We start from the raw sequence: 14,524 nt of genomic DNA, 5'->3' as shown, positions 1-14,524 counted from the left end.
AGGTTGTCCCGTCCAACCTGATCTCGAGCGCTTCAAGGATGGGACATCCACAAACTCTCTGGGAAACGCATTCCAGTGCCTCAACACCTTCGCATTTCTTCCTAATACCTAACCCAAATTTCCCCACTTTCAGTTTGTATGCACCCATTCTCCGTGTCACTACATTTCCTGATGAGGAGTCCCTCTCCAGCCCCTCCACATATTGACCTCTCCATAGAGGTCCCCTTTCAGACACTGGAAGGTTGCCATGAGGTTTCCACACGACCTTTTATTTTCCAGGCTGAACAGCTCCAGTTTCCTCAGCCTGTCTTCACAGGTGAGCTGACGCCTGTTCTGTGTGCACACCCCACTTAGGGTAGCTTCGTACTGAACGCTTTTTATACCTACATAACCTGAATCATAACTTTTTATACAATGTAATGGCTAGTAAATGGTTAACTAGTTGCTTAATGCTGAATAGACAAAAAAAAAGAAAAGAAAAGAAAAAAACTCACCAGGTGGATAGCTCTAAAGGCAGATACAGTACTAATGAAAAATTGGCAAGTGCAAAGCCAATTAGCCACAAAACAAAGAATTTAGGCCCATTAAGACCAGACAGATCAAGGAACACTGTAACTGCACATGCTCCCAAGATGAAGTTGAAAACTTCAGTTGCGAAGACGACCTTGGAAGCCTTCATCAAAGACTCCCAACGACCCCTGAATTGGGGAGATGCAAGCACAGTGAAAAAAGAACTATCTAATAACCATAAGATCATATTATGTAAATCAGTTCTGGTGCATATGTGATGATTTTGTGGTGACATAGTGATGCTAAACAATTCTTACTGTATAAAGGTACCACAGCACTTGACAAGGGTGGGAGACTTAGGTGGACAAATCCTTCTCACCACCAGCACTGCAATAAACAAATACCTGCTGTATAGACAGTGGTCTATGAGGATTTATTTCCAGCCTATCTTGCAGGTATCAGAATCTATAATATATTTCAGGCAAAGACTAATCATTATGGAGCATGGTGTGTAAAAACAGGGCTTTATACATACCAGTCATAAGACTGGTCTGATCTTGGTCTCTCCCTTCTAAAGTATCTAATTAAGCGTGCAAATGATTTTGAGTAGTCTATGTTTTACGACCTCATGGTTGTCAAAAGGTGTGCAATGTGTGCGTCACTGAGATCTGTCTTTGATGCTGAGGACTTAATAATCTCTTTGTTCTTAACTTACCTAACTCATACATACTTTGTTATCTAGAGAACTTCACGTATTATTTTATATACAATTTCATTAAGTTTCTCAGTAGTGCCCTTAGAACTATAACTAATATTCATTATGGTACTCTTCTTTCTTACTTTCTATCTCCAGCTTGTGGAGATGGGAGGTGAAGTTTAATATCTTGGTGGTTAGGTAATTACAAAATCATTTGGTGAAATTTTAAAATATTTTGGATCTATTTTCATAGGCATATAAATATGGATTATTTTTTTTTAAATTTGGAACAGAAGGTAAAATAGTGAAATTTGAATGGATTTTGACTTGTCTGCCTATCCACAGAGTTAAAATATGCATCTTTAGAAAATTCTGCCTTCTGGAAGTGATTTCCATGACATTTTTCATAGCAGAGAATGCAGATGCACATTAAGATTGTGATCTGATATTACAGGCCCATCTTTTAGCTAGAGAAGGACCAAGAACTTCATATGAGATGTTGTATAGAAATTAGAAATGTCATGAGCTACAAGTAGAGATGCTACAGTATTGTTGATAGGCCAAAGCAGAAGCTTCAGGCATAGGCATACAGCATTACCATAGCCCTGCTAAGTGATAACTGAAATAAGAGCATCATTAGGTAATTTACTTAATTTACTACGTTTAATATTTACAGAATGGGATATAATTTGCATCAAAACCATCTAAAGTTCTTCAAAAAGCTCTTCAGGCACACAGGAGAAAGCACATCTTAGTTGGGTTCTTCCAATGCCTGGGCCCTGATCTGGCTGGTGTCCCCAACACTCTGCCCTTTTTAGCCTCGTGGCACTTGGATACTCCTAGTTACCACAGTGCCTGGAGACACCATCTGCTCCTCATCCTGCACTCCTTCCTCCTCTCACTGCAATTTACCTGCAAGCTGGCAAAGTTCCCAGCTTTCCTGCCCCCTCTCTGCTCACACCAGATGTAGATTCACGCTCAAGCACCTGTTTCCCATTGCCCTTAGTCTTTCTGGGAGGCCCAGCTCACAGACTTCTAGAAAAACCTTGTCTAAATAGATGCTTCTGAAAGCCAAAGGCCCTGTGCAAATGCTGCAAGGGCCTGTTTAGGTCATCTGCATCTGTAGAGAGTGGTGAGCAGCAGCATTCGGGGACAGCTGGGGCTGAGAAATCATGGAATCAATTAGGTTGGAAAAGATTTCTGAGATCATCAGGTCCAACCTATGATGGAACATCCCATGTCAACTACACCATGGCATACAGTGTCACGTCCAGTCTCTCCTTAAATGCTTCCAGGGATGGTGACTCCACCACCTCCATGGACAGTCCATTCCAGTATCTAATCACTCTTTCTGTGAAGAAATTCCTCCTAATGTCCCAAACTAAACCTCCCCTGGCACAGCTTATAACTATGCCATCTGTCACTGGTTACTTGGGAGAAGAGGCTGACCCCAACCTGGCTATAATCTCTGCCCAAATAGTTGTAGAGAGTGATAAGGTCTCCCTTTTTTTTCCAAGTCAAACAACCCCGGCTCCCTCAATTGTGCCTCACAGGATGTGCTCTGCAGACCCTTCACCATCTTTTTTCCCTTCTCCAGGGCTTGCTCCAGTGTTGATATATTTTATATATTAGTAAAGGCCTGTATGCACAAACCAGCCTTTGAAATAAGTCGTGATATTAAAGGCTAAAGTCCTTGAAACCTTCATGCAGAAGAGTAAAGCAAAACAATATCCTTGTGTGTAGGAGAAAAAATGTAAACCTGTGTGTGTTAGCCAATAGTAGCTTGCTCTGCCCGCAGACCCTGTAAAACCCTAAAAAAGGTGTGCTAAAGATAGAAATAAACAGTGTTCACGTTTACTTCTGTGAAGGCTGGTGAATAAGCTGGTGGTATCTCAATACTCCAGCACCTCAATGTCCCTCCTGAACTGCAGATTCCAGAATGGACACAGTACCAGAAGTGTGGCCTCACCAATGCCATGATGTGTTCCTTTATTTGTAGCCTTTCTGAAATAACTTGAAAGAAGGTATAATGCTAAATCTAAACAATCTAATCTAATTAATATTAATCTTAACCCTAAATCTATGGTATGTGTACATATATAAAATGTAATCACACTGGATATGCTATGTATGTATTAGACTGCGATTCATCTTAGCCAAAAGGCCAAGAAATTGCATGTTTAATTGTCCAGAGATGGGAAGTATGATGGGATTTGAAGCTACAGAAAATAAATCATGTTTTTAATCGTGTTTAACACATCTAGCAGTAATTTTCAGCAGGATATATGGGGACCTCACCACCCAAGTTCTTACTGCTACACTGAGGTCTTTTCAGGCAAGATAAAGCCAGGGAGCAGGCACCGATCTTTTCTCTCTGGCAATCAGTGCCAGGACCTGAAGGAGTGCCCTGAAGTTGTTTAGATAACAGAAAAATGTTCTTCACCCAGAGGGTGGCTGGGCACTGGAACAGGCTCCCCAGGGATGTGGTCACAGCACCAGCCTGACCGAGTTCAAGAATCCTTTGGACAATACTCTTAGGCACATGGTGTGACTCTTGGGGACGTCCTGTGCAGGACCGGGAACTGCACTCCCATCGTCCCTATGGGTCCCTTCCAACTCCGAAAATTCTGTGATTTTGGGGGTAATTTACTGCCACTGCTGCTCAGCAGCTCCTCTGACTCCCTTTGTCGCCTCGCATGGCGGCCTGCCCCGTTCCCCGCGGGCGTATTTCCCTGAACGCTGCCCATTCCTCCCCGCCGCGGTTCAGCTTAGCTGCTGGAAGCCGCTTCGGAGGGGCCGGGCTGCCGGAGCACTTGGCGGGCGCTCTCCGCACCCCCGTGGCTCCCGCCGGGATCGGCTCCAGCCCCAGCCGTGCCCCCCGGCCGCCCGGCCGCGCCCCCCGGCGGCTGCGGCGCGCCCCGCAGGCCCCGGCGGCGGCGCGGGAGAGGAACCACCCGTTGCCCCGCTGGGAGAGTCCATTGCCAGGGGAGCCAAGAGGGCGGGGAGGGGGGAATCTCCCGTGCATCGCTGCCCGGAGCAGTCCGGGGACGCACCGCGACCACCACCGGAGGCGCCGCCTCGGCCGTCTGTGCGGAGCGGCGCGGCGGTGCGGACGGGCGCCGGGCGGGTGATCCCTCCTTCGCCCGCCCCCCCCCGTGAGGCGCGGCGCGGTGACGCGGCCCCGGGTCAGGGCTGAGGCGCGGCGGCACCGTGAGGCGCTGTCAGAGCCGCGCTGAGAGGGTTCGCCCAGCTCCGCACCGGGATCCGCCGCCGCTGCCATGGAGCCTCATCGCTGGCTGCCGCTGGAGGCCAACCCCGACGTGAGTGCCCGGCCTGGGCGGTGGGGCGCTGCTGTGGGGGGCTGCCCGCCCGACAGGCTGCTTGCGGTGGGGTGAGCGGGAGGGTGGCGGAGGAGACAAGGCAGAGGGCTCCGGGCCGCGCAGGAGCACATCACCTCTTAAGGGGTGGCTGGTAGTGACAGGGGTGGAGAGGGATGGAAGAATGTCTTACTCTGTGGATCTAACTGGGTCTTAACTCCATTCTGTTTTCTGCTTTCTTTTCAGGTCACGAATCAGGTAAGAAGGTTTTATTTGAGGTAACCTTTAGTCTTTGCAGCTTTGGGCCCGTCTCCTCTCGTTTTCTTTTAGTAAAGGCTCCTTGCCCAAGGAGAGTGCCCCCTTTCTTCCCCACGCTTGTCTGCGCTCAGTCTTCTCATGTCGTATCGTACGTGAACCTCACCCGTAAAGATACCATATGAAGGAAAAACGAGCAGTAAAAAGAGAATAGCTGTGGTCTGGCTATTACTGTAATGAAATCTCTGATGTTTTTCAAGGTGGGTTTTAATTCATTAATTAGCGATTAAAACATTAATTTGTATATAACGTGTGCCAGGTGTGGACCTGTACTTGATGGCTTTGGGCACATGTATGGATCTGTTTTCATCACTGTGTTGTAGTCTCATTCTTCTTTGGCTGACCATAAAAAATAATTTAATTTTACCATATTAGCACGTTGGTGCTTATTCATGACAATACGTGCATGATTGGTTGCTGGTTTTGTTAGCGTGGTAGAACCCACGCTAGAGAAAGGAAGCTTGTTCTAGTACACAAAACAATGCTCCCACTAAATAAGCTCTGGCTGAAAGGAAATCACACATACTCTAACCCCACATCATGTTCTCAGTGACAGTTTTGAGCACAGCGTTAATGGTCAGTTGTTGATTTCAGCAGGCCTGTTGATAATGTTAACGATTGTGCTTAAGCCAAAGGCCTCTGAAACTTCCAGCAGCAAAATTGTATTCTTAAAACTATAGTGTTGAAATATTTTGGAAACTGGGAATTTCTGTGTATGAAGAATGTTTGGGTTTTTTTTGTTGTTGTGGTTACTGTAATATGCAAACAACATCTGCAGGAGAGTGAAGGGTTATTTGTTGCTGGGTCATTTTGTGCTTTATAGTTTTCTAGGGCAAATAATTTTACAATTCTTACAGCATTGCTGCTGTGGAGTGATTTTAGAAGTCTAAAATCCCAGTCTCCTGAGTTAAAATTGATAACCTTTCCTGGGAGCCCATCTTGAACATGTGCTATAGTTTCTTTCTTTTTTTTTTTTTTTTTTAAATTTTGAAATCCAGAGACTAAATTCCAGTTTGGAAGAAAATAAGTGAATAAATAGCTAGTAAAAATTTCCAATTATCTAACTTCTGACTTTCCAGTTGTTGAGATGAGCTCATCATGGTATAAATTAAGACCATCTTTAAAGTAGAAATTGAGGAGGAAAATATAATGATATTTTTTAATCTGAAATGTCATGTATCCCTGTGTGTTTCTGTTGTATGGAGAAAATCCAAGAGGAATGTCAAATGAACAATTGTAAGTGTGTTTAAAATCCACCTCTGTTGCCTGTTGGTGATGAATGTATCCGTTGTAGATGATCATGGATCATAGAAATTTGTACTCCGCATTAATTTTCTTCTTACTGTTTCTGTGTAGAAAAGGCCACTTGAAACCAATTAGACTTCCTCCTTCACTATGTTTTCCAGTCTTGACTGAGCAGGGATTGTTATTATCTAGACTGAGAGATGTATATTTAAAAAAAAAAAAGAAAAAAAGAAAAAAAAAAAAGGTGGGTGTTGAATATGAACACACCTTGCATTATTAATCATTGTTCTTTTAATCTCATCAGTACAGTAGTGAACTGTGTAGCAACAGGGCTGTTAGTCATCAATTATTCATATCTTGTTAGTGTTTAAAACAACTTATTCAAATAATAGTAATTTGAAATTCTAACGAAGTTGCAAACTAATTTTTAGAAAATCTTGTTGAGTTAATTGCAAGGATGGGCTTTCTTGTAATACTCTGTACTGTGCTCTGTAAAATATTCTAGAAGTCTTTATCAGTAAAAAACCCAATGGTGTGCCTTACAAACTGTAATATTTGTGTCTGGTAGTCATTTAATGCGTGTGTTTGGACAGACATCTAGCCAAGTGCCAAATATTTCTTCTTGGGGTTTGTTTGTTTGTTTGTTTGGTTTTTGTAAACTTGGCTTTTTTTAGTTGAGTGTTAGACTATCCCTAATGCTTACTGCTTTCGTTAGTGCTAAAATTATTGCTAGGTAATGAAGTCTTAAACAAAAAAAAAATTCCAGTGACCTGTAAGATGGATAGATTCATAGTGTTAGATTGTAATTAGAAGTTTCATTCAAAGTCAAGAAGTGCTTACACTGTTTTTGATTATTGTACCAATCATTTTATGGTTCTTCTTAACAGTAACTAGTAAGGTAATTAGTACAGTAACTGCACTAATGCAGGTTCATTTGCTTTTACTATGTTCTTACAATACTGTGTTTTCTCTGATTTTGACATAAAGGCTGTAAATTTGAGGTTTTCAGTCTTTGTAGTAGAAATTCAAATGTGTCCTGCTTTAGGGCAAATTTTGGGAGGAAACCTCTGAAGGGGTCTCCTCTAGAAAGCAGATTTTAGAGGCCCCTCCTCCATCTGGTTTGGGGGAAACAGAGTGGAGCATACAGTCACCCCAGGACAAAATGATAATGGCAAAAAATGGTATTTCTCAATTAGAGGTATGTGAAGTCTTTCAAAAATATCTCAGAAGTTTTTCTCCATCTGAAAGTGTTTATGTTATAATACAAGTCCAGGAATTTATAAATCCTTAATCTAGAACCTCTCTTTGTTCATATGTGTTAAAATTATTTGAAGGTTCATAAGCTGGCTGGTGAGAATAAATAGGAATATTCTTTCTTAGCTTTAAAGATTTCCAGTGGCAGAGGATATCTGCCATGTGTCTGTATGTTTTCAAGAGAGAAGACAGTCATTCAGTGCAGCACACAGTGCTGGTTGTAATGAGGGAAATCAGGAGTTAAATGTACCATAGTGTGCTAAGTGATTGTCACAGTACTGTTTTTTCTCCTTCACTTCTACAGTCTGACAGAATGAATTGTTGTCTACCTCTGATACAGAAAGAGTTGATGATTCAGCATTTACAAAGCTCTATTTTTTGTACAGTGATGTGGGACAGGGAATGGTTTCTTCTCTTTGACCTTCTGTTGGGGAGCTTGACATGACCAGTGCTACTCTCCTTCTTAGATGTCTTACAGGATTTTCCTGAGAGAAAGCAAGAAAATCATGTTTATCAATTACCAGACATATGATGTTTGTTTATCTTGTTTCCAATTTCTTCTGGGGGAAAAAAGAAAAAAACTGCATGGAAATGTTTTGGAGTGAGTGAAAACATCAGAACACAAGCTGATTGTTCTTCATCATAATGTTGCTTCAGTCTGGCTTGCAACCCACAATTGATTGCCTACGAAGTGTAGATAAACAAAAAGTATGGGTGGATATTTTTCTTAATGTCCCATCTTTTTTCATTCTCTCTTCCCTTTCTTCCTCTTACACATTCTAAGAAATATCCCTGTTTCCTGGATAAGATAGCGTTTCAACTCATGCCTTCATTATATCCAGATAAGGTTGGAGTAATTGACTGCATCTGATTATGAAGCTCAAGCACTGGCTTCAGAGTTCAGCTACTGACTGTTGGCTGTGGCTTGAGTTTTTCTTGTCCGATAGGGCTTAGTTGCTGGTTCTTAGTTACCTTCCAGTGTTATTTTTAGGCCTTTGGTCCTACTTGTTGGGGGGTTTGGGGTTTTGAGTTTTTTAAACCATTAAGGTATTGAGACTCAGCTGCCTAAACAAAATTATTTTAGCTCATGAACACCGTTGACAGCTGTGACTTGAAAGTTACAGGGACAATAAAGCTCACAAAGCATAGAACAAATGGCAGAAACTGGATACAGCCAGTTTATGGCTACTATGGTTACAGTTCCATTTATGGAACACCTCTCTTTAGGGTGTCAGGCAAATACAGAGAATTAAGTAGCTTGGAAGGAGGCCTTAGTCTTCCTAAAAGGTCTTTTAATTTCCTGGATTCTGAAACACTATCCCACAAGTTTTCCCAAAGAAAATCTGTAGTGATTAAAATAATTGCAAATGCAGCACATATGATTCCTGAAGTGCATTGGCACTCAGAGATGAGGTACTGAGGTACTGTCTTGGTGTGAAAGGATGTTCGATGTGCAGAAACACAGGTCTCCTTCTAAAAATGTCTAGCTAAGTTTATTTTATTTTTTTTTTTTTCAGGTGAGGGAGTGGAGTTTAACTCTTCTGTGCTAAGTAGAGTAAAAAATAGTGGAGATAGTGTACATGCTTGGAAAACAGCCTGTTATTACTCATGTAGCCTCAGAAAGTGGAAAATCAGGATTCCATCCTTTCTGTAAAGACAATATCCCAGAAAGCCTTTCACAGAGCCAGCAAAGGGGGAATGTTGAACCTGTGATGCTGCATAGCAAAGAATAAGCACAAGGATAAATATGAAGGAATTGTAGGTGACCCCTTCCTGAATAGCTTCTTCTACTTTAAAATATCTCCAGCTCTGTAGCCTGCTTAGGGAGGTTAAATAGGTAAATATGTTGCACAGGGAAAATTGTAACTTGTTTTGGGGTTTAGAGTACTATTTATATGAATAGCTGAAAGATTGCCTTAGCTCAGTCTTTGTATGTTCTTCAGTAATTGAAAGCTAAGAAAACCATGTATTTCATTCCTCTACTTGTACTTGCCACTTCTGGTCCTTCTTGTGTTCTTTTTCACTCAGTTTCTTAGTTCTTGTTACAAGGAAACCCTTACTATCTTGAAGACAGAATGGGGTGCTGCAAAGTGGAAAACAAGTGACAGTTGTTCGTGCCTTATACATTATCTTGCTGTGCTGAAAATGCTGTTTCCCACTTTGCCATTTTCCTTGCTTAAAGGACCAGCAGGGTCAGTGGAATCCAATGGTTGTTTCAGTAAACTGTAAAAAGAAGAAATGTGTATCTAACTGAAATAGAAAAGGGGATTGATCCAGCTGGTCCCTGTTATAAGTAACTTTTTAGACCATGGAAACAGGTCTGTTAAGTGTTTCTCAAAGAATAACACAGTATTCTGTTTTGAGTCAGTGACTCAGTATCAACACCTCAGGCCTCTGCTGGAAGCATTTTAAAGCGCTTGCTCACTGGTTTCAGAGGAAGCCTGGGTCAGCTGGTTCATCCAGATTTCTAAGTGCTTTTTTTTGCATTGCTGCCTGTGCAATGCCCTGGTGGAATATGTACAGCAGTGCCTGGGCACTGAGAGTTAAGTTTCAAAACTGCTGTATGGATATGTGAAAAATATATGCCTCTCATTTTGAAGAACAGGAATACTAACTGTGAGTCAGTGTTGCTCTTTCAGACACCATAAAGTAATGAACACAACTGGAAGGATAAGAATGTAGTGGATGTAAGTTTTCTCATGTTTTTGAAAAAAATTTGTGATGGGCTGTATTCTTTGAACTTTATTATGGTGTCCTGAGGTACAGAACGTGAGGATATTAAAAGGTATTAAAGAATTTTTAATAAAGTTTGATTTTCCCAAGGAAGTCTATTATAATGTATCATCTCTTGTTTGATCACACTGTGGCCATTCTAAGTGAGTAGTAGTTGGTAAAGAAGAATAATGCAGCTTATGTAAGTTCCAACTATCTCTTTGCTCCTGGTGTGCCTTTTGACCTGCTGTAGAGAAATAAAGTTTTCACAGTTGCTACATATGACTGAAATGACACTCTCTCTAAAATGTACTGGAAAATTATTCCTTCATTTTAATTCCATAGATATCATGATGAAAGAATGAAAAAATATATCCTTATAATGCTCCAACAATAAAATATTGTTTGGATGGTTCCCTTATTTCTAGAAAGAAATTTCACATCTGAAATAGACTTGGTTTTCTTACATGCTTCTAGAAATGATGTGTAAAGAATTAAAAGCAGAATGTTGTGCGTTTGTATGTTTAACATAGATTAATAAGAATTGGATATTTTAAGAAAGAAATAATGTTCCCTTTCTTTATGATAATTTAATCAGTTAAATTTTACTCAGTGTTTTACTACTATTTAGGGAAAAAATTACCTTCAGTCCAATAGAGTTAAAAAAATTCTAGTGCTTTAATGAAAAAGTTAGAAAATATTGATTGTCTTAAATGGTTTATTTTTATGTTGTCCTTCCAGTTTCCTAAAGTCATAGAAACCCTTCATTTTTAAAGAGGAAAGTCTTAACTGTAGTTTTGTTGTGATATAGAGATGTTTTAATGCATTCAGCAGAAGTACAATAAAATGTAGATGCTGTGGGTGTTTGGTTTACATTTGTGCTTAGAAGAGGATGGCAACAGTTGGTTCTTCCCACAGAAGCTCTCTTGACTTCAGCATCTGAGAGTCTGGAAATGTTTGTGAATTTTGCCAGTTTTATGTTTTCATGGTTCCAACTTTTTATATAAATACCACAGTAAAATGTGGAAAAATCCAGATCCTAACTAAAATGCCTTAGTGTTTAAAATGTGATGTTCCTGAACTATTTGCAGATGCTGTCCAACTTTAATTGCACTTAAATTTCAAACCCCTATTTTGTATCAGTTTTTTGTCCTCACTTCATTTTTACATGAAAGTGACAGAGTACAAAAGCACATTGCTGCTTAAATGATATTTCAATTGTGTGTTTACTACATAAATTTATAATAAATTTCACACTTACATTGTCCTACCCCACTTACCCTTCCTGCATCTCCATAAACCTGATAGATCAAATCTTCCTACTGGCTCTGTAACTACGTTGGCAGAAGTAGGAATCTAAACTCATTAAATATAACTGCTCTGTGCTTTTTTCAATGCCTGCCAGTTAGTAGGCTGAAGTAGTAGTGCCAGCAATGAAAACAGAATAGCTTTTACTACATGCTGCAGAGGTAAAGTGCCTGGAAGTACCTATTGTAATGTTTTTGCTATTAGCCAAAATTTAGACATACAGATTAGCAATTTGTGATCATTTAGAATAGAATAAAGTAGGCTGGAAGGGGCTTTTGAGTTCTGCAGACCAACCATGTTCTGTCCAAAACAAATTGCTCAGCAACCTGTCAAATTCTGAATTTCTTAAGACACAAACTCCGCAGTCTCCTGGACAGTTTGTGCTAATGTTTTACTATGATTATTATCTGTTAAATTTATTTTTAAATGCTTTCCTTATAAAGTTCAAATTTAACTATGTTTCACCCTCCTGTTTCTCATTGTTTTACTGTGTGCTGCTGAATCTGTCTCCATCTTCTCTGTGCTCTTCCTTAGCTAGTTATAAGCAGTAGTAGTCAGGTGAGAAAGAAGTGCCTTCTGGAACATTGGGGCAAAAAGGACAAATTCATAGGAAGTGCAGATAAGGGTGAGGGGTGTAAAGTAGTTTCTAAAGTGGCTTTTTGTCTACTGGTTAACTGAACCAGTGAAAAACCAGGAAGTGTTTTTCAGCAAGGTCATTTAAGACAAGAAAAGAGACAACCAAAACTATGAAAACAATCTGTAAAAATAAAGTTGTGAAAAAGTGAATCCTAGATACAAATGCGTGGGGGTTCTTGTGTTGCTGCTGTTCTTCCTGAGGTCCTCTAAGACTTCTGTAATATAGCCAAGTATTTTTCTTTTTTTTTTCTTTAATAAGGTAAAAGCTCAAAGACCTATAAATTAAGAATTGTCAGCAGTGTGATAAGCAGTGTTTGAGAAAAAGATTCTGATACTCTTTTGTGCTGATCTAGAGAATTGTGAAGCTGCTATTTTATCTTGTGTATACAGTATCAATAAGTTAAGAGAAAGTGAACAGCTGAAAATGAGTGAGCCCTCAAAGAACCCTAACTGTTCTTTACAGTAGGTATTTGTAGAATAAGATTTCTTGGATAATCCCTAAATAATTGGAAAGGAAAATAGCAGCAATCTCTTACCTTTTTAGACAGTGACGGTGTCTAAAAAGTGTACTGAACTTCCTGCTGTCCTAAAACAGGAATGACTTTGTCTTCCCATCCTGCCATCTATTGTTCATCTGTTACCATCTGTCAGTCTCTCTTACACAGGGACTTATGTTGTACAGTTTTTAAAATCTGCTTAAAAATTTTCAGGATATTTCTATCTTTTTTTCTAGGCCTGCATGAAACCCTCTGGACACACAGATATCTTCTTTGCCTATTTTGGGTCTATCCTTAGTATTTGATTTTTAGTTTATGATTCTACAGTAGAGTTGTTAGTCTGGCTGTGTGTTAAGATCACTGCTTGTCATACTAAGCCTATGCTCTTGCTGTTCTCTCTAGTGCTGACCATCATTTTTCATTGTTGCTCTCATTGTTTACTGGAAGTTAAAATTTCTCTGATTGTGAAGTTTGTAGGTGGTATGGTAACAAGAATAATGAAAGGTTCCCTGTATTCATGGAGTTTTAGTTCCATTAAATTCTTAATTCAGGAGTTTGAGTAAACCATTCTTGGGTTTAGTTAGCATTTTGTTGACTTTGGGTTCAAAGGGGTTGGTTTTACTTTTGTTAGTTGGTTGCTTGGAGGTTTTTTTTCCCGCAGTGGTATAGTAAACGAGAAGAGAATCTAAATCACTTATTTGTGCAATAACTTAATGGGATCCTTTATCCTTGTCTTTCCTGGTCTGTGGGGTCTTTTTTTAGGTGAGTGTTGTTTATTTTTTTTATTTTGGGTGTTTGTACCCTTATTCCATGTAATATTGCAAAATATTAAATTATATTGGAATGGAAAATGGAATTTTTTCAGTTGTGTTACTTTTCCTGCAATAAAAATGGTAGATTAATCACTGGCTTAATAAGAGAAGTACTAGAAGTACAGTTAATATTTTAATTCACCCATACACGTAGTCCCTTCTCTTTTGAAATTTTTTAATTTTTGCTATTCACAGAGTGGTAGTTGTCTTCACAATGTAGAAGGTTAGAATAGAAGTTCAAAATACACTGTCTTCTGTTTCATCAGTTACTAAATTCTTAACGCTTCCCCTTTTCTCCATGTTCATTCAAAGATCTGTATATGCCACAGTGTACAATTAGTTTTTTCATATAATTGTGAATGGTCATTGTGTGTGTATTGTAACAATTCCTGAATTCAGTTATGTTCTTCAAGACTGACAATGAAAAGATTTCAAATTGTCTTAGATCATCTCTAGTTATTAATTCTGCAACTGTTGTTGTGATGCCTAGTTCACTTGAGTAAAAGAATATCCAATTAAAAAGTCAGTATCCAATCTTCAAAATATATTACTCCATCACAGTTTGAATGGATTTTTCTTGTAAAAGGTACACCTACTAAAATGTAAATATTGCGTGGTTTTGCTCCTAACATACTTTTGCTTGTAGGAGCTCCAATATGAACACTGGTGCCAGGTATTTTGAATTCATGGAGTCAAATAATACCATAAGTTTGTTCATGTGTGCTCTGACGTTTTCTAGTTAACATGAATATGCAGTACTCTTCTGTTTTGTGACAGAACACATTTAAAATGGTTGAAATGCTTTAATTCTTCAGTAAATAGTGCTGGGAGTGTTTCCACTTCTATAAGGACTATTTAAATACATAAAACATGGGGACTCCCTGTGTATTTGTGTGTGATTTATTCAGCCTTATCTATTAAAACTTGTATTTCTTTTATTCTCCTTATATTTTAGGAAGCATGTGTTGTTTTAATGTGTTTTAATCACATTGTGGATACTCTGTTATGCATTTGACAAGATAGGTTTTTGAGTGTACTTGTTTAATATTATGCTTTTTTTTTCTTTTCCAGTTCCTGAAACAGTTGGGTATACATCCTGACTGGCAATTTGTAGATGTTTATGGTATGGAACCAGAACTGCTTAGCATGGTGCCAAGACCTGTATGTGCAGTACTACTTCTCTTTCCAATAACAGAAAAGGTAAATGTTTATTTAATAATC

General features: G+C 39.5%; 1 protein-coding gene and 1 long non-coding RNA gene across 8 annotated transcripts in view; one reads left to right on the top strand and one right to left on the bottom strand.

The window, feature by feature from the left end:
• The first annotated feature begins 4,151 nt into the window (after positions 1 to 4,151).
• The window catches only part of UCHL3 (ubiquitin C-terminal hydrolase L3), a 42,146-nt gene continuing 31,773 nt past the window's right edge, over positions 4,152 to 14,524 (top strand). For 2 of the 7 annotated variants that reach the window (XM_023927703.2, XM_023927623.2), the window contains exons 1-3: positions 4,152 to 4,527; positions 4,771 to 4,782; positions 14,375 to 14,503. In XM_023927703.2, coding sequence (XP_023783471.1) covers positions 4,486 to 4,527; positions 4,771 to 4,782; positions 14,375 to 14,503 — 183 coding nt within the window. In that variant the 5' untranslated portion in view covers positions 4,152 to 4,485. Of the gene's footprint in view, positions 4,532 to 4,770; positions 4,783 to 8,558; positions 8,752 to 9,788; positions 10,026 to 14,374; positions 14,504 to 14,524 lie in introns of those variants that run through there. The other 5 variants (XM_086881048.1, XM_086881046.1, XM_086881049.1 and 2 more) reach the window with 5 other exon arrangements.
• LOC111929982 (uncharacterized) lies at positions 5,940 to 8,497 on the bottom strand. The gene is made up of 3 exons (XR_002864989.2): positions 8,311 to 8,497; positions 7,668 to 7,823; positions 5,940 to 6,277 (listed from the first exon to the last, which is right to left on the bottom strand). It is a non-coding gene; the product is annotated as an uncharacterized LOC111929982 (long non-coding RNA).

The sequence above is a fragment of the Cyanistes caeruleus genome, chromosome 3 (genome assembly GCF_971803275.1).
Source record: "Cyanistes caeruleus chromosome 3, bCyaCae1.hap1.1, whole genome shotgun sequence".
Lineage (NCBI taxonomy): Eukaryota > Metazoa > Chordata > Aves > Passeriformes > Paridae > Cyanistes > Cyanistes caeruleus.
This window is presented reverse-complemented; position numbering and strand designations above follow the sequence as displayed.